This window comes from Cynoglossus semilaevis, chromosome 8 (genome assembly GCF_000523025.1).
Source record: "Cynoglossus semilaevis isolate Cse_v1.0 chromosome 8, Cse_v1.0, whole genome shotgun sequence".
Lineage (NCBI taxonomy): Eukaryota > Metazoa > Chordata > Actinopteri > Pleuronectiformes > Cynoglossidae > Cynoglossus > Cynoglossus semilaevis.
This window is the reverse complement of record NC_024314.1, coordinates 15,244,571-15,264,048: the sequence shown is the minus strand read 5'-3', so window position 1 is coordinate 15,264,048 and position 19,478 is coordinate 15,244,571. Positions and strand designations below refer to the sequence as shown.

At 46.1% G+C, this 19,478-nt stretch overlaps 1 protein-coding gene across 1 annotated transcript in view; it reads right to left on the bottom strand.

Moving 5' to 3' along the window:
• Positions 1 to 1,127: 1,127 nt before the first annotated feature.
• The window catches only part of dnah9 (dynein, axonemal, heavy chain 9), a 51,821-nt gene continuing 33,470 nt past the window's right edge, over positions 1,128 to 19,478 (bottom strand). Inside the window, 21 exon segments of the mRNA XM_025057695.1 lie at positions 1,128 to 1,591; positions 2,520 to 2,655; positions 2,772 to 3,025; positions 3,293 to 3,475; positions 5,534 to 5,704; positions 7,000 to 7,191; positions 7,284 to 7,475; positions 7,577 to 7,804; positions 8,785 to 8,912; positions 10,328 to 10,476; positions 10,823 to 11,016; positions 11,905 to 12,027; positions 12,245 to 12,415; positions 12,565 to 12,705; positions 13,353 to 13,517; positions 16,572 to 16,776; positions 16,899 to 17,021; positions 17,138 to 17,373; positions 17,450 to 17,638; positions 17,845 to 17,964; positions 18,585 to 18,779. Of these exon segments, the coding sequence (XP_024913463.1) occupies positions 1,364 to 1,591; positions 2,520 to 2,655; positions 2,772 to 3,025; positions 3,293 to 3,475; positions 5,534 to 5,704; positions 7,000 to 7,191; positions 7,284 to 7,475; positions 7,577 to 7,804; positions 8,785 to 8,912; positions 10,328 to 10,476; positions 10,823 to 11,016; positions 11,905 to 12,027; positions 12,245 to 12,415; positions 12,565 to 12,705; positions 13,353 to 13,517; positions 16,572 to 16,776; positions 16,899 to 17,021; positions 17,138 to 17,373; positions 17,450 to 17,638; positions 17,845 to 17,964; positions 18,585 to 18,779 (3,723 nt within the window). The 3' untranslated portion in view covers positions 1,128 to 1,363.

The window sequence follows — 19,478 nt, the reverse complement described above, 5'->3', positions numbered from 1 at the left end:
CATTTCAACTCAACAAAACTAAAAAAAAAATTTAAATTTTTTGAAAAGGTAAATGTTTCCTTACACAGTAGGAGAGTTAGTCAGGGTGACTCTGGGTAAAAAGTCACTGTTTCAGGGAGAACTAATGTCAATCAAGAGGTGTTACCTGAAAGTCAGAGGAAGAAGGAGCGGCTGTTGCTGCGGTGGAGGTGTTCTGGAGACGCAGGTTCAGGAACCGCCGAGTGTCGTCAGTGGAACACAGAACAGGAAATATGACCAAAAAAAAGGAAAAAGAAAAAAACAAAACAAATGAGATGTATGTTATACCACCTCATTATACCATATGACAGAGAGCAAAGAAAAACAATGTGTTTCCATTTCATACTAGTAACAGGAACAAAGAGTACCAGACACTGCATGTTTCCACTGCGTACATTTGCACCTGAAAAGTGAGGGCTGACAAAATCCAGGACCCTCAAGGTCTTCAGGGTTTGGAGAAGAGTTTTCCAGGTTCTGACACAACACCTCCTCCAGCTTTAACTGCAGTCACTAATCAGACCGTGGTTCTGGTTCTAAAGGAACCGTAGCCATTCTACAGAACACAGACCTTCAGCCTGCAACTCACCTCTCCTTCTCCTCCTCCTCCTCCTCCCAGTGCACTGTCCAAACTTACCAATAAAGAAGAAAAAGGGGACGATGGGGAACCTGAGCGGAGAGGAAAAAGGGAGAGACTCAGAGAGGAGTGGTAAATGTGGAGGAGGAGGAGGAGGAGGAGGAGGAGTTGATGGATTTATCTGCAGACCTCTGCTTCACAGAGAGGAGTTTCTCTAATCTCAACAACAGGAAGGAGGAGGAGGAGGCCTGGGGGAGGTGAGGGACTAGAGAAGGGCTGGACTGGGAGAGTGGAGAGAGGAGATAGTGAAGGAGGTGCAGCGACCCAAAAATTCACTGTACTATGGAATAAATAACATGGTAATAAAACAGGACACACACACACACAGTAACACACACACAGCGAGCGAGAGAGTGAGATCACCTGAGAGGAGGATCATGGACGACAGTCAGATTATCAGCTGATGGTTTGACAGTGAAAATGTTTTCTTAAATTTTCCACCTCTTCCAGATAAGATTTGAACAAAAAGGGGGGGGGGAGCATAGAGGCATAGACAGCGAGCGAGAGAGTGAGAGAGAGAGAGTGAGAAAGAGAGTGTGACTCCAACACTGGTTTCTATGGTAGGAGAAGAGAGTTCCTCCTCAAACATCAAACATCAAACATCAACAACTGACACGTCTCCATTCAAATCATTCTTTTTATGACACTCGTTTCAAACTCAGATTCTGTGGCTCCACAAACAGACAGTTATTAAACCACTAACTAAAACGACTAAATCTGCAGCAGCAGGGCTACTCCTGCCAAAGTCCACTTGGAGGCGCTGTCTTTGGTCTTCAGGTCAAAGGTCCAGACATAGGTGGGTCCTCTCTGACGGGTTTTGTAGACCGGACAGGGGTAAGTGTTCCGAGTCTCTCTCCGGTCCACAGGAACTGCCCTGATGAAGATGACGGGCATGGGCGGAGTCAAGTCCTTCAGACGGGCGTCGACGATCAGACTGGTCTGTTGACGAAGGACGGAGAGAGAGCGAGAGAGAAAAATAAACAATATACCTTTTTACGTTTTTTTATGAGCTCATGAAAAATGATCATGTCATTAGCAGACACACACACACAGCAGTTAAAAAAATTGTTCTTTTTTAATTTAAATTGCTTTTTTTAATCCCAGCTCCAGATGGACAAATGTTTACAGACTTACTGTCCTCAGGGCTGGAGGGGAAGAGGAGAAGGAGCTGGAGGGGAGGGGGAGGAGGGAGGGGGGAGGAGGGAGGCATGAAGTGTACAGTGACGTGCAGTGAGGTTCATGCACGGTGAACACAAAATAGACGTTTATTTTCTTTTATAACTTTGTCCTTAATTGAACCATTTACCCTAAAACTCAGAATATACTGTAAGTGCAGTGGAATATACCTGCAGTGGAACTGCTGCACCACCTCCACCTTCACCTCCACCTTCACCTCGCAGGACAATTTGACCACAGAAATGAAATCAGAGAGAAAACACATTCACAGAACAGTGACGTTCTCTGGTCATCGTCACTGTTTTAGTTTTCACTGCCTCTTCGACTGCACGTCACCGATTCAGTAGGAGGAAGAAGAGAAGGAGCACGGTGAAAACAAAAGGAAGAGGAGGAGGATGAAGAGAAATGAAGAAAGGAGGGGTAATGAGGAGAAGTAGAAGGAGCAGTAGGAGGAGTGTGGAGGAGCATAGTGAAGACGAACACGTTTCATAAAGAGACTAAATGGAGGAGGAAAAAAAGCAGGACAAAAATGGAAAATGAGTAAGAGGAGGTCTCCAGCTTCCCTTCCTCCCTGCACCACCATGGATATTGAAGAAGGAGAGAACTGTGAACGTCATTTCCAGGGTCACACTGTCACAGACTCCCAAGAAACAGAGGAGTCAGACCCTGAGGACCAGGACTGGACCGGTACCTGTGTGTCCCAGCGGGCTCCCTCCATGTACAGTCCATGAATGTAGGCTCCTTCACGTGGTGGAGAAGTGAAGTCCTCGCGATTCTTCTTGGTGACATCACAGTGCAGGACCATATTGTCCAGAGGCCATTCGTTCCTGCAGAGAAGAAGAAGAACCAGGAGGTCACATTAGGTGGTCTACAGCCGACCCAGCTCATGGACGAGGATGTCAGGTCTGGACCGGGGAAGACTAGTCACAAAACCGTCTCCTACCTCCTGGCCGTGGCCTGCATGATGGCGGTGAGGAAGGACTGAGGGTTGAAGAATCCTGCGAGCCAGACCACAGACGGCAGACTGAAGTCTGTGGACCAAGACTCCAGCTCCTTGATCCTGGACAGAAGGTCTGTGAACCACAAGGTCAGACTGGACATGGAAGGGTAGGCTCGCTTGGTCCACTTTTCAGGAACCGTGTCCAGGAAGATGGAGTTCTGAAGACTCTCCATGTCCGTGGTCATAGTCAACTCCCCCTGAAGAAGAGAAGGACATTCAGAGACCTGAGAAATGAACACACTTTATTCTACTCTGTGACGGTCCTGGTTCTAGTCTGGACTCAGTCTTGGTCTGTCAGATGTTTTACTCCAGAACTCTGCCTCTGGTTCTGGTACTGTTTTTGGTCTCAACCAGTCTTGGAGGATTCTCAACCCCTGGTCTTCTTCTGAGTCTGTGCTTCATTTGGTCTCGGTCTGCATAATTCTAAAAACTCTGGTTCAGTCCCTTCATCCTGGACTCCTCACCTTCAGCCCCAGAGCCAGTTCCCTGAGGGACCCTCTGATCTCCTGGGTAAGGAGGTTCATGCGCTCACACTCCTGCAGCGCCACCACCTGGTAGGGAGTCTTGTCCTCAGCTTTGGCCAGCAGCTCGGCCATGTTGAACTGTTCTGGAAGCTTCTCCATGATCTCCTCTAAAATGGAATGGACCTGATGAAACATGGAAACAGTGCTGATTGACCGATGTGCTTCAGCTCCTCAGACATCAGCCGGTGACCGATCACTTCTGAACCAGAACCTGTGCTTCAGCTCCTCAGACATCAGCCGGTTATTTCTGTTAGATCCACCCAGGTCCAGAACCAGTTCTCCTTCAGTTGAAGTGTTGAAGCAGTGATACCTGGAGCTCTGACCCAAGAGGAAGTAAAGTCAGCACCACGGACAGCGACTCCACTGTCACTTCACAGACAGATGGGAATATAATGTGTTACCGATAAAACAGAAACATCGACACACCAGCAGAAACAGTCATGCTGTAATGACTGTAATAAACCTGCAGGGGTTCATTCCAGTCACCTCATGCTGCTGAGACCAAACCATCAACATTAACCAGAACAGTCCAGAGTCTGAGCTGGGTTTAAAACACACCTGGTCCTGAATACAGAGCAGGAACTGGTCGGTACATGCCGCATGTCATTTGGTACGACAGGAGTGTGGAGAGCTGTGAGCCAGAAAAGGTCACTCATCATAATACAGCAGGGACACACACACACACACACACACTTGGAAAAACATGCAGTGAATGAAAATGTCAGGCAGCAGCAGGGGCCGTGTATAAAACATTTTCTCTGTCTACTTTCTGAGTCCACATACAAATACAGTTCTGGCTGTTGTACCACTGCTGGACTGCAGGGGGTGGCATGAATAGGAAAAGCTCTCTTTGCCACTAACTGAGTGCTTTCCATCAAAATTATCTCCTTGTTCTGATGGTCTGAACCAGGAACGCCATATTTATTCACACCACAATATTTGGAACCAGTAAATATCCAGACTGATGCAGTGTTTCTCAAAGACTGGGTAGAGGCCCAGAGCTGTGTCACAGAACATATCAGTACTGCCCCTTATTAATCTTAGACAGATTGGGTTTGTGTTCAGAGGACTGGGACTCTATGATTGACAGGACTGACGTGTGTTAAGTTATGATGTCATCAGCTGGTCAGTGGTGGTCCACCATCTTCATCTTAACTGTGAAGTAACCAGACCTAAAGTCCAGTTGTTCGTGGCCTGAACCTGAACCAAACTGTGGAAATGTTTTGGTTAAAGTGAGAGTAAACTAGTTGTCGTTGTGACACTGCTGACTGTGACCTCTGCATTTGACCCCTCACCAAAATGAGCAGGGCTTAATGACCCGGGGCAACAGCTGCAGGGTTCCTTCAGTGGAGCCAGAACGTCAATCATCCCTGGACCCCCGTCAGTTTACAGTCAGGATCAGACAGAGACTGTCTCTCCTGCCCTTTGACCTTATATTGGCTGGTCAACTTCAAACCAACATCAATTCAGTGAATCGTATTTCCTGACTTTCCTGAACTCTTTTTGACCTTTTCCAACATTCTTTTAAAAGTTTATGTAAAAACTTCCGTCTCACCAGAAAAAACTCAGTCAAACTTTACTTTAAAGTTTGACTGAGGCAAAAAAGAAAAACCTAGAAAACAGAACCAGAACCAACAGATCATTTCCCCTGACAGAAAATCCACCTCAGCTGCAGGAGAACAACTAGAACCAGTTCAAAGAGAATCAGAGGTTCTGTCAGGAGAACCAAGAACCTTAGTCCTGATCTCTGACTTATTTCTCTGGTTCTACTTCAGGAGCTGTTGGACCTCCTTCAGTCACTCCTCTATACCTCCTCCACCTCCTCCACCTTCTCTGATGTTGGTGAAAATAATCTTCAGGTTCTCTACACTTGAACTACTGAAAAATAGTCTACAGTTGTTGGGTGGGAGGACTGGAGGAGGAGCAAATGAAAAAACTCCCTGCCTGGATCAGCCCCGTATGATACATGAGAAACACTGAAGCTGTGAAGATCTGACCTCCTGACCCCAACGTCCAGGTCCCTGTAGCTGAAACAGTTCCTCGAGGCTCAGACTGGAGGTCTCCACCTCCACACACCTCCACCAGTCTGATGATCAGACACAGAGCTACACCATCTTCATCATCATCATCATCATCATCATCATCATCAGACTGACTCAACAAGAACAACACCACCTTTACCTTCTCCTCTCTGGTGCTTCCTCCACCTTCTTCACCTCCTCCGTCTCTGGGCTGCAGCTCCAGAACTGTTCGGAAAAGCTTCTCAGATGTTTGTGTCAGGAACCCGATCTCAGCGTTGGGATGGAGGCCGTACAGATACGGGGACTCAGCGGGGAGGTTGACGTCGATGTACTGGAGAAGAAGACGTTCAGGTCAGAAGCACACCTCTGTTTTAGGTGAAGAGCACATATATGGTTCCAGGTACCGTTGACAGGCTATGACTTTGTGACTAAACTTCATTTTCTTTTTTGTCCGTCTGTGGACAAAAAAAGAACATGAAAGTGAAAAAAGACGAGATTTTTGGCTGCGGTTCAAACACTCAGCAGATCAGTCAAAAAACTCAGCTAATGAGGAAGAAAAGGAAGAAGGTTCTCCTCCATCTGCTCTTCCTCCTCCTCTTCCTCGGCGGAACAGTGAGTCCAGACAGACTGCACTCTGACTAAATTAAAAAGCAGCAGCTACTTTCTCACGACGGAACACCAGGACCTCGACCTTCTGAGACGTTCCGTTAAAAACAACTCTTCGACCTTCAGTGCAGCTGATGAAGATGTTAAACTGCTGCGGCCGACTGACGTCAGCAGCTCATCTCTAATACCTTCTACGTCCTGTGAACATCTGCTACAAGAAATGTGTCAAAAATGATCAAGTCCAGAAACATCTCTGCAGACCACCGTCACGAAGGTGTTAAAAGAAACATCTGTGAAGGTGTGAACGTTTCCACAGGCAGAGTGGATTCAGGAGTTTGACTCTGAGCAGATCTGACAAAGAAGGAGGAAGAGTCTGTGTCAGGGAGGAGGAGGAGGAGGAGGAGGAGGGGTGGAGAGGAGGCCATCAGTCATTCTAACTGAGCTACAGAAAAAAAGTCCAGGAGCTGCCAGAAGGACAAACATCTCAGTGAATCCAGTAGATTCTGATTTTTTTTTTTGAGTGAAAATGAAAATAAAGATGAGGATTTTCAACAAAGTAACTTTCACTTTACTTGTTTTAATGTTTTCATTTGAGTTAAAGAGGTGTTTAATCTTTGGACCATCAGGTCTTTATCTGTCCTCCATCTGTCCTCCATGTCTCCTACTCCTCCTTCTGCTCCTGCTAATGAGCTGTGCTTTACTGCAGCTCCTCTTTAATCTCCATAATTAAAAGCCTTTTCTTTCTCCTTCACTGTTTTCACTTCATCACTGAATCAATAGGAATTAAATCTCCTCCATCACAGACGGAGCAGGAGGCGCAGCAGTCCTCGTGGTGACTCCTGTAAACACACGAGGTGTTGTGGGTGGAGGAGCTTCACACATTTCTCTAGGAAATGAGGAACAAAATCATAATCTTAAATCTTCAATAGAGGAGATCCAGGAGCACTAAGACTGGAGTGAAGGAGATGAGTGAAGGAGTTAAGTGAAGGAGACCAAACAGGGCTCCAGCCTTGGACCCACCTGATGGTATCCATCATAGTCCAAGTTCCCAGGCAGAGGGAACCCTGGAGCCAGGAACAGTTCTCCTTCCATCATCTCTGGTTTGATGAACTCCTCCAGGTAGGTCCGACATAGACGACGGTCCCAGTCATCTGTGATGTGGCCTCCGTACATGATCTCACCAAACAGGTACCTCAGGTCATCGTAGGGAACCTGTGGAACCAGATCCAGAACCATGAAGGAGAGAGAACAGAGGAGAATTTGTATTCAGTTCATTTCCTCGTCCAGGCTGGAGGACGTTCAACCTTGGGATTGGCCTCCAGGTAGTTGTAGAGGACGTTGATGGAGATGGTGAGGTCTCCAGTGTTGAATGGATACGATCGGTTCCAGCCCTGAGGTCCAAACTTCCTCCTCTCAGCCACCACAGCGTGGAAATAGCAGAGAGAGAAGAGGATGCTCTTAAACTCCGACTCACGAGCGCACATTTCCAGGGTATCCTGGGAAAAACCAGGAGAAAACAATAGGAGAAGGAGAAGGAGACATGAGCTGATATCAAGCAGCAGAGGCAGGAGGATCATCTTCTACCACAAACTTGTACCTGGTTGAAGTTGTCCAGAGCCTTGTGCAGGTTGGCGTGCATCCCTGTTGGAGGTTCGTTTGTGATCTTGATGGAGTTTTCCAGGATTCCCTGTGGAATGATGTGACCTTCAGGAGTGGAGGACGGCTCTGCGCTGACAAACACTCTGAAGTTCCCGTGGCTTCCTTCAGCATGCTGCTCCAAAAGTTTCTCCAAGGTTCCTAACCAGCGAGCCACCAGGTGGATGTTCTGGAGAAGAATGGAGCACGAAATGTTCAATAAAAAGTTCAGTCAAAACTTTTTTCACATTTAAAACTTAGATTCAACTATTTCTGTCAGAGTAGTGACAAAAACATAAACAAGATTTTTCAATTTTTATCTAAAGACACCAGAGACAAACGTCCACGACCTGAGAGACACACAGGAGTCTGCAGAACATCTGTCTAAGAGAAGAACCTGAGGAGGACAGAACCTTTGACCAATGAGAAACGAGAGAGTGATGAAGACAACGATGACGATGATGATGGTGAAGAGGTAGAGGAAGAGCTAGAATGAGAGGGTGAGGAGGGGGAGAGTGGAAGGTAACGAGTGAGTGATGATGAGAGATTCTGTTGGTCAAGAAAAGAAGAAACATCCTCCCTTCCTTCCCCCCCCCCTCCCTTCCTTCCATCCTTCCTTCCTTCCTTCCTTCCACCCTTGCTTACAGCTGATGATAAAGTGAGTGGGTGGTTTCGTTGCCAGGGGGACGAGGTCTTCTTAAGTCTATCGATCTGAATTCTTATGCAAAGGTAATTAAAAAGAGCTGCTGGTCTGAGAGGAGGGGGTGAGGGAGGAAGGAGTGAAAGAAGAGGGGGTGAGGGAAGAGGGTGGAAAAGAGAAAAAGTGACAGTGTTTCTCCTTCGTCTTTCTTACTCCTCCGTCTTCTGTCCAACTGAGCTGGTGTGCACTCAAAACAGAGGTGGGTTCCTGCAGCGGTGGGCTTCACATCAACATCACACGTTACTGTTGTTATCGTTAATATGAGAAGATTTAATTCAGCCCCAAAAACCAACCAATCAAACCCAGAAAGTCCAGCAAACCTGACCAATCACAGACTCAGAGATCCCTTCAGCTCAGTGCTTTGTGATTGGATGATGGTGTCATCTCCAGTATAACCAGACCAAACCCAGTGACATGAGGGGGTTCTGGTTCAGAGTGGGTTCTGGACCCGGGCCCTGTCTGAGTCATACCTGCAGAATGACCCAGTGACCTTCTGCTGCTGCCACCTTCAGGGCCTGTTCAGCCACCACCTCCTGACCCTGACCCAGAGACACGTTGTGGAAGTTCCTGTTGTCAAAGGTGAAGCCCAGTTTCTTTCCTGAGGGAACAGAGAGCAGAAGAACTGACGCCAAGTCGTTTGTCTAAAAAGGCAGCGTTAATAAGAACTAAAACATTCAAACACAGAAAACAAGGCCATAAAAGAGTGGATTAAAAAAGCCAGCATGAAACAGATGCTGTAAACCACAGACTTTAATATCAAGTTGTTCAGAGAAGGAGATTCAATCACTTGTATTTATTTGAACATTTATCTCCCTGATTGTAATAAAAGGATTCAGCTCTGGGCCCCAGTGCAGAGAAATAACTGAGATATTGATCTGTTCTCTTTAATTCTCAGGGAGAATTTAAATGAAGTCAATTCTTTTCACAGTCACAGCCTGTCTCCAGACGCCAGGAGTCAATGACTGAGCTTTTAGTCCACGTCTACGGTTACACCTCACTTTCATTCAAACTGCTGGAGAAGTGGAGTGAAGATACAGCCGCCACCACCCCCACCAGAAGAAACAGAAGCAGTAGCAGCAGCTGCAACAGCAGCAGAAGTAACAGCAGCAGCAGTACCAGCAGCAGCAGTACCAGCAGCAGCAGTACCAGCAGCAGCAGTAACAGCAGCTGCAACAGCAGCAGAAGTAACAGCAGCAGCAGTAACAACAGCAGCAGTAACAGCAACAGCAGCAGCAGAACCAGCAGCGGAAGAAACAGCAGCGGCAACAGCAGCAGCAGTAACAACAGCAGCAGTAACAGCAACAGCAGCAGCAGTAACAACAGCAGCAGTAACAGCAACAGCAGCAGCAGTAACAACAGCAGCAGTAACAGCAGCCAGCAGTTTTCCAGTGACAGTTTCTTCTTCTTCTTCTGTCACTTGGAGCTGCTGTCAGACTGGAGATGGACTTCCTGTTTGCTGCTGGTGTTACTGGTCCATGTCACTTCAGGAAATCCTGACACCTGATTGGACAGAAGTATTATGGGCTGTTGGACACATTGTTGACAATGTGTCTGGACTTTTGAGGAGCTGATGAATCCAGGACAGCAGAGGAGGAGACACAGGAGTCACAGCTGCACTCTCTGTGTCTTCTCCAAATGTTTTCAAATGTTGGCTGATTTTAAAATATCCACATATAAACATAAAACCAACATTTTTTACTACTGTTACTATTTTTTATTATTATTTCTGTGCAGCTGTCGGCTGGATGTTGTCACAGAGGAATGTTGGGTAAAAAGTCTAGAACCAGTGACATTTATTTCCCACTGCTGTTTATTCAGTAGCAGTTTCATCTCATTCGTTCCTGACCTTTACTTTAATCTTCTCCATCTCGTCTCACTTCCGCCTGATGTGTGATGTCACAGAGGGATCACTTGACTCTAGTAAAGGCTCACAGCCCCTTCTCTCATACCTGTCACTCACACCTCAACACGTGAGCTCTGATGAAGGTGTTGATGAAGATGATAAAACCTCACCGTGCTTCTCCACGTCCTTCAGAGGATCTACTCCAGGAGACAGGATGAAGAACATGGGCGTGGCAGGACCGGATTCTTCAAAGGACACGGAAAAGTCCATGGATCTGCCAATCACGTACTTACTGCCCAGTTTCTCCTCCACAAAGTCTCTGCAGAGAAAAGAAAAGAAAAAATCCTCTTCATTATCTCTGACCAACAAGCTGGAGAACTTTAAAGAACGGAAATTAAACAAAAAAAAAAAAGAACTTCACAGCTGCTTTAAAACGCCTGGAAAATGTTCGAGGGACTTTAAACAGTTCCCTAAACTTATTTACAGTTTTAAACTAAGAGAACTAAAGATGATTGTCCAAAATGACAAAGACTGTGTGGACGAGAGATTCACTACGAGTTGAAAAATACTTCATGGTCTGAGAAGACAAGGAGCAGGTTCTGGTCCTAAAGTTCTCATCACCACAGATTACACACGGTCAGCACAGATTATCATCTGGTCGTCACCTGATGGCGTAGGTCATGCGGTCCGGTCTCAAAGCTCTCATCATGCACAGTTTCTGCAGTGAGTTTTTGTTCTTCCACTCTTGAGGGAACTTCTCTCGTTCTGGAATTCCAGACTCCAGGAACTTCTTCCACAGTTTGGAGGAACCTTCAATGTCTCTGTCCAGGTTAGTGAACTCCTCCATGGAGGACAGGGCCTGAGGGTTTTCAGGAGACAAACACAAACGTCATGAACTTTTTTCATATACCTGGATATACAGGAATGAGAAAAAAAGAAAAAATGCTTAAAGTTAATTCTGATTTTCAAAATTAAATGAAAATATTTTAAAACGTTTTTAACCAGAGGATGCACTTGGACGACTAAATGTAGAGCCATTTCTTTCTACAGACCCATTAATTCTGTCAACAAGCATTGGACTGTGGGTGCACCTGTGAACCAATCACAGAGCAGAGATTCTTCTTCACCTGTCAGATCAGTTTAAGTGCGAATGTGAACTTTAACAGCAGAAATGCTCCAATCTGTTCCACCTGGAAAATGAGGTGAAGTCCAACTCCCCGTGAGGATGTGTTTTCCTCTGCTCAGGTCTGACCTGCTGCTGCACGAGTTTAAAGTTTGGTTAATGAGAGCTTTTTTTTTAAACTTCCTCCGCTGAGAAACACATTCTGAGGCAGGATCACATCCTGTGATTCACTCACTGCTTCAGATGATGTTAGCTGCAGCGGGAATCCCAGGAGATGGACTCAGAGTGTGTGTGAGTGTGTGTGTGTGCTCTGTGGGAGGTCAGGGGAGTTCAGACTGCTGCTGGTAATTACACAGACGGAACTGAAGTGAAGTAATGTGTCTGAGACGCTTGGTCTCCTCCTGTCTCCACCTCACACTTCATTACAAGTGTTGGACACAGTGAAGATGGACGACCTGTCTCCACTTTCTGCTGCTGTACAAAAACTGAAACATCGACCAAAGGGATCACATGTTCAAATAACTGCAGTAGAAATAAAAGTCAGCACAGATATTTCAAAAGTTAGCCTACGTTAGCTAAGGGTTAGCCAACAACAGCCAAAATAAAATCACGGTCTCTCTGTACCTTGATTCCTCCCCAAGAGTGATGGGACAGGAAGTCCACAGGTGACGTCTGTCCTGGTTGGACCGGGTACCTGAGGAGAAAGTCCAGTTCTACTGGGTTTATCTCCCTGCTCAGCAGGAGGACCTGGCAGGAAGGAAGAGGGAAAGGTTTTTACTCTCCACAGGTTTTTTTTTAAACAACTGGGTGATGATGGAGGTGATGGAGGTGATGGAGATTTGATTTTTAATTTTTAAAATATGCTTTAATCAAAGGAGGTGTAAAAACTGTAAAGCACAATGATGGAGGTGATGGAGATAAAAGAGGTGATGGAGGTGATGCAGCAGCTCCTGCTCTCACATACCTGGAAGGCCAGCTGAGCGGTGTAGGTAAGTTTGTCACACTCAAACAGCCCCCTGGTGGTGTAGAGGAAAACTGAAGAGGTGATGTTGTCAATCAAGTTACACACCCTCTGCTTCAGAGACGGATCAGGCTCAGACTTCAGAACCGCCTTCTGGAAGACAACGCTGAAGGCCTGCAGAGAAGAAGAACAATTTAAATGACATTTACACAAGTGTAACGAGGACGGGGAGCCACAAAGACAATCTGGACATAAGAGGAGAGGAGCTAATGGAGGAGAGAGGGGAGGAAGAAGGAGGTGCTGAGGCCCGGTCACAGCAGTACCTTCAGAGAGAACTGGTACATGGGATGGATTTTATTCAGGTCGTTCATGATGAAGTAAAGCAGAGACGCTCTGGCTGCCGCCGGTCGGTAATGTTCACGAGCCTCGTTTATTTGACGCTCCGTCACTTTGGCCACTTTGACCTGCAGAGGGGGAGACACACAGGAAGTGATGTCATCAAAGAAGCTTCACAACCAAATGTGGTGTCTGGGAAAAGCTGAAAATATTTACTGTTAGCTACAGTCTGGTAGACGTGAGTGATAACAGTTCAGAGAAAACGCTGACAAACCCAGGGACCGATGATGAAAGAACACAACAGTGACAGGAACTATTTATCAGCTGGTTCCTGGTCATGTTATTTATTCAAGGCACTGAACCCTGGGTTGAGCATGTGAACTGAGTTCCTCTGCACTAATGTAACAGGATTTAGGCTCAGTACCAGTGTAAGGCAAATGGTCAGGAAGAGAGTGTCAGGAAAATGGTCACTAGTACTAAATGTTCCTGGTACTGTTAAGATACATAATTTTAGAATAAAAATGTGATTCTGAAGAAGAGAAGGAAACTTCTTTTCAGATCAGCAGATGACTTTGACATTATGATGAACAGTTAGTAATACAGTATAAATACATCAACAGCCTGAAATTAGTTCCAGTCCCTTCCTCCCTGGTTCCCCGAGGAACCATCTCCCCGAAGAAAGGCACTAAATATTTATCTCCTGAACCTGCTCTTAGATTTATGGCCTTTAATTTAAAACCAAAGGAGGAGAGTGGAGATCAGCAGGAGTGGGGACCTTCTCTTGGATCTCAGCTGCGGTGCATTTGGTGGTCTCCAGGTTCTCCACCAGTTCTGTGTCTCCCAGGAAGTTTCCAGATGCTGAGGACAGGCGGGACAGAAGGTTGTCCTCCAGAGTCTTCAGGGTGATCTTAAAGCTGTTCTGTTGTTTCGTCAGGTCTGACTGAAAAGAAAAATGAACAGAGTCAGAGACGAGGAACCTCTTCAGTTCACAACAACAAGAACTTTTGAAATCTGGGGGTTTTTTTATGTTGATCTCTGCAGTGTCTGGCTTTGTCTCGGTCCTAAAGGTCTAGTATTGATCTGGTCTCACCATGGTCTCAGCCTCAAACCCTAAAGCAGTTCTTATGTTGTGGTCCAAAAAATGATGCAGTCACGGTGAGACATCACAGAGTAGGTGTGGAGCTGGGAGCTAAAGGACAGTTTGGGTTTTGAGGCTGTGACTCAGTCATGACCTTCTTTCTGCCGGGTCTGGATCTCCCGAGGCCCCCGAACCTCATCTACACTGAAAGAGTCCCGGCAGGATCCAGTAATGAGTCAGTTTGTAAAGATTAGTTCTCCTCAGGCACAGAGTTCTGCTAATTAGACTGAGTGAGCAAAAACAAATAATTAACCGTCAGCAGAAGAACAGGGCTACACAGAGGGAGAGGAGGACAGAGTGTCCCCGAGAGGAGGACAGAATGTCCCTGATAGAGGGAGAGGAGGCCAGGGTGCCCCGGGGGGGAGGGGGGGACAGAAAGTCCCCGAGAGGAGGACAGAATGTCCCTGATAGAGGAAGAGGAGGAGAGGAGGACAGAATGTCCCCGAGAGGAGAGGAGGACAGAAAGTCCCCGAGAGGAGGACAGAATGTCCCTGATAGAGGAAGAGGAGGAGAGGAGGACAGAATGTCCCCGAGAGGAGAGGAGGACAGAATGTCCCTGATAGAGGGAGAGGAGGAGAGGAGGACAGAGTGTCCCCGAGAGGAGAGGACAGAAAGTCCCCGAGAGGAGGACAGAATGTCCCTGATAGAGGAAGAGGAGGAGAGGAGGACAGAATGTCCCCAAGAGGAGAGAGTTCAGGGTTTTGAACCACATCCTGGTTTAAGAAAAGATTTTCAATCAATAAACTTTAACTTTAATAAAGATATTTTATCTTTATTTTCTGATAATAAAAAAAACTCTTGGTGTTGAAGGAAAGTGGACGCATGAACAGGAAGTGGATTTTTTTTGTTAAAAGAACAGAATGGTCTGGTCTTTGTTTGGAAAAGGTCTGGTTCTGATCCTACTGTGCCCCTCACCCCAACACACACACATACATATACACACAAACAAACACACACCCTTCCTCCCCCGCCTCCTTTGACATTTTAAGCTCCTTATCCTCAGAAATGTATTTTCTGGGCTAAATGAGTCAGGGGGAGGACGAGGGAGGACGGGGGGCTGTCTTTTTCTCCCAGCCTCAGCTGAAGATAAACTCATTAAATATGTTTTTAAAAAGTTCCAGAATCAGTGACAGGAACAAAGATGTGACTTTCATTGACTCTGAGCTGAAGGTTTATCAACAACAAACAGGGAGGAGGGGAGGAAGAGGAGGTGGAGGAGGAGGAGGAGGAGGAGGGGGGGGGGATCAGAACCACCGACCTCCACCACCTCAAACCTCCACCTTCAGCTCTGAACTGCTCATTAATCAGAGCTGATCCTCAGAACCTCTGACCTGAGACCAGTGTTGGTGAATCACTGGACAGAGCTGAAGAAGACACCGCTCTCCTTCACTGTGAGGTCCAGGGCAGAGGGACGAGGAGGGGGGGGGGGGGGGGAAAGGACGGGAGGAAGGAAAGAAGGATGGAAGAAGGAAGGAGTCAGTGAGCTGGTGGCTAAGTGAGGAGGACAAAGCAGACACAGTCATTAAGTAGAACCAGGACACAGCCACGTCCACTGACTGTAACAGAGTCGCTGCCTTAATGGACCACAGGAAGTGACTGTGGACACGTTTGGTACTAATTGCCCGAAGAAAGAGTAACAGAACCGAAGGTTTTCAAACATCTGACGTGAGAACGGTAGATGGAGGATGAGACGAGCAGCAGCTGCTGGAGCTTTGCTTTAATTACCAACATTTACATTCACAGCGAGGAGAAAGAAGACGGGGAGGAAGAGGAGGAGGAGGAGAGAGATCGTCAGCGTCTGCTGCTCATTAACTCCGAGAAACACAAACCAACGTTAACAACAACCTTAACCACAGGATTCTGGTTCTAAACAAGTCCGGCTGATCAAAGATCTGAGCTTCATCCTCCTCCTCCTCCTCATCAGAGCCGGGGGTCCAGGGTCTCCACATAAAGGACCCTCAAACCCATTCATGAGGAGAAGGAGAAGACAGCCTCCTCTGTGACTGTGAGGAGGAGAATGTGGACCTGACTCCTGAGGGTCTCTGGAGGATCCGACAAAGACACAATTAAACATAAAAGGCTGAAGATAAATGAAGGAGCCATACAGTAACAGGAACAGTTCCAGGTGACACGGAGTCGGTACTAAACTGCTCCTCTACTTCAGACTTAATGAGAGCCCATTGATTTAGGATGAGAGGAGATGAGACTCCAGGTTCAAACTCTGGAGACGCGTTGTCTCATCGACGTGGAGCTGGATTTGGTTTGAGAATAAAAGGAAACAGAGACAAAGAACTGGAACCTTCTCTCTGTCAATTTGTTACTGATTGATCACTGATTGATCAGTGATTCTGTCATTGATTTTTGCTGCGGGGAAACAAGACTGACTTTTCTTTAATGGCAGAATTATTTCTATTCAAATGTTTTTTTGCCTGAACCTGTTTCTAACTACATGACTGTTTAGGTCCAATTCATTCAAAAGTGTTTTGGATTGACATTTACAAAGAATTCTATTGAAACTTAATTAACTGCATTGGTGAAGTGACTTACTAATTAGTACGCACATAATTACCATGGGTTAAAAACCCAGCCAAAAGAAGAACCTTCAGCCTACTGTTGACGTTTGGGGACATTTTTCAGACTCAATGTGACCACACATTCATTAACTTCATTACATTTTCTTAAATGTTTTAAGGTTCTGGGTTTATGAATCCCTGACACATAGATAAAGTTAAGTGTTTGGAAGAAGCTAAACTAATAAACTCTGTGAGCTAAAATCACTGATTTTCTCTATGGACTTTGGTCTGGTGGTCCAGTGGTTGACAAAGACTGAAGTCTTTTTCGTCTGTTGCTCCTTACCTTTAGCTCCTCCAGGTCTGGTCTCTCCATGCTGACCACAGCAGCTAACAGCTGGTCTTCCAGACCGTCTCTGGTCACTGTGAAGTTGATCAGCGTGCACTGGGCCTGAAGCTCGGGCTGGTAGTGAGGGTTGGCCAGTTTGGTGTGAAGGATGAGTCTGAAGTTTGGCTTGTACTCACATTCCTTATCCCCAATCTTAATATATCTGAGTCCAGGACCAGAGAACCACATCACTTGTTAATGTTCTTCTCAGTGGAAACATCGTCAACAAGAGAACTAGACTCTTCCTGGAATTCTCAGATAAAACACCATAAAACGTTTCCCTACCTTCCCTTCTTGATGGTCTCTCTTCCCAGCAGAGGTCCAAGAACAGGATCTAGAGTCTCCTCCAGGTTCTCAATCAGAACCACATCTCCTGCGGCAAGAGCTCGTTCTATGTCGTCCAGGTATCTTTGAGAAAAAACAGCGGGAGTTCTTTTGGTCTAACACCGAGTTCAAACTTTGAGCCCAGTAACAGTGACACTGAATTTCCATCTATCGAGAGTTTGTTTGTTTTTGTTAATTACCCTTTGTGTCCAATGCGGATCACCCTCAGATCATCTCCATACTTGTTCTTGATCCACTTGATACCCTGAAGCTGGGGGTCCACCATGAGGGGCCAGCGCTGACAGGACGTGAGGATGGTGGCATTCTCAGTGGACATCCTGTCTGAAGGAAGACCCTCATTCTGCCAGGCGGCAATATCTGCGTCGTCCGTCAGCATGGTCAGAGGGTCCAGGTCAGGGGTCACAGGTATCGGCACCTGAGGCAGATGACGTAACAGAGCCACTTAAACAAAGATCAGGGTCAGAAAGTGTAAAGTCTGCCGTCTTCCTCACCTTCAGCTGACTGAAGTATGGTCTCCAGCTGTGGAGCATCAACTGCAGACGGTACTGTTTGGTGAAGTAGCCCAGGTAGGAGATGAAGGCCGTAATGAGAAGAACATCTCCACAGAGGTTCCTCTCCTGGTTCTTGAAGTTTCCTACAGCCTCAGCCCAGCGCACATTCTCTGAGGCCAGACCACCAACCTGACACCCCCCAAGAAAACAACACCCAGGATGAAAAAAAAAGTGAAATCTGCATTTGCTGTCCAGGATCTGCGTCTGAAAAATTCTTACTCTTCTCATGTTTATCTATCGGTGACCCTCAAAGGTGAGTGACCTCAGAGACTACACCAAGAGTGGAACATTTTCAACAAACATCCCAGAGTTGAAGTCACAGACACATGACTCACCAGACGATTGGCCAGTGAAATTGTCCGTGCCGTCGACTCCGCCTCCTGCTGACACTTTTGTTTTTCTTCTTTAGCTTTTTCAAACTTGGCCGTCAGTCTGGCCAAGTTCTCGTCCAGGAGCTGTGACCCAGAGAAGAAAACGAAAACAAATGTTTGTCACCTGTCTCCAGATGAACTCTGAGGAAAAGTTTTAAGTCCTTGACAATTATAGAAAACCGAGTGGTTGTGTTGGGGATTAAACCCTGGTGTGGATGTGGATTAGCAGAGGGACAGAGTGGATTAGAGAGCACAGACACAGGTTTAATTATTTCACCTCTGCTCTGTGCTCCGACAGTGATGGGGACTGGAACACGACACTAACGGAGGCTGTGGCCAAGGTTTGACTCCTGTACTCAGCACATTGACTGCTGTGTTTGTTCTCTTTAAACTGAAGGGTTTAGTTGAAGACGAATGAACAGGAAAAGTCTGTAGAAAAGCTGCTGTGAAATCACTGTCAGCTGTCAATCATACGGACATAAATATTAATCTCCAAAGTTCAAATTTTTACTTCTTCAGAGCCGACATGTCATTGAACCTCATTCTATTCTATTTTTCACCTATTCGTCAGGTCTTCTTCCTAGCTAACCTTTAGCAGTAGCTAAAGATGTCCAATGTGAATAAAGACATGGACATTTGTCTGAGCTCCTGGGGTCCACAGAGACATGCTAACCACAGGCCTCTGTGTCAGACTGGTCCCTGACCTGGATCTTGTTCTTGATTGAAGACAGGTTCTCCTGAGCAGCAGCCAACTCAGCGTTTGCCTTTTTCAGAGCCTGACGTTTGGGCTCCACCTCACAGTAAACCTCATAGAACTTCACGATGTTCAGAACCCAGGAGCAGAGACCAGCAGCGGCAAGGGACTTGGAGGCCACCAGGTCAGGTTTGAACTCAGGATCCTGGAGAAACAAATTTTCAACATTAGATATTATCAGATAAATTATAAACACGCCCAAATACAGTTAGTATAGTATAGTTAGCCACAAAATACAACAACATGTAATGACGGCTAAAGCAAGAAATCCTAGCATCGACTTCACCTCTGTGCCAAGCACGGTAAAATAGTTTGCAGCTAGCACACAGATAGCTCTGAATAAAAGCTGAATACAATCAGAAGCAGAAGCTAACCTGATTAAAACTACTGGTAAATCTTTTACATTTGACTTGTAACTAAAAATACATACTTTAGTTTAGTTCTAAACTAAGGCTAAAGAAAAAACATGTTCTAAAGAAAGTCCTCCACACACATCTTGAAGAAAGCCAAAAATGAGAAAAACAGTTGGGAGAACAGTCGTGGTTCTGTGATCAGTCAAACACCTGACAGAGAGACATCTCAGTCAAATCTCATGTCATTTCCTGATTAAAAAGTCTAAAGGTCTTAGGTTTAACTTTCCTTTCTCTCACAGGTGTACACAGAGAACTAACTGAGGATTTTTCTTTTGCTCCAGCTGCTGCGATGACAGAACAAACATCTGCTTCACTGAACTGTAAAATCACTGACTCTGTTAAATTCATTTCACATCATTAACTCTCATCATTTTCTCTGAGAGGGAATTGAATGCCTGACAGTCGTAATGTGCTACTGTCACATTGTCTGT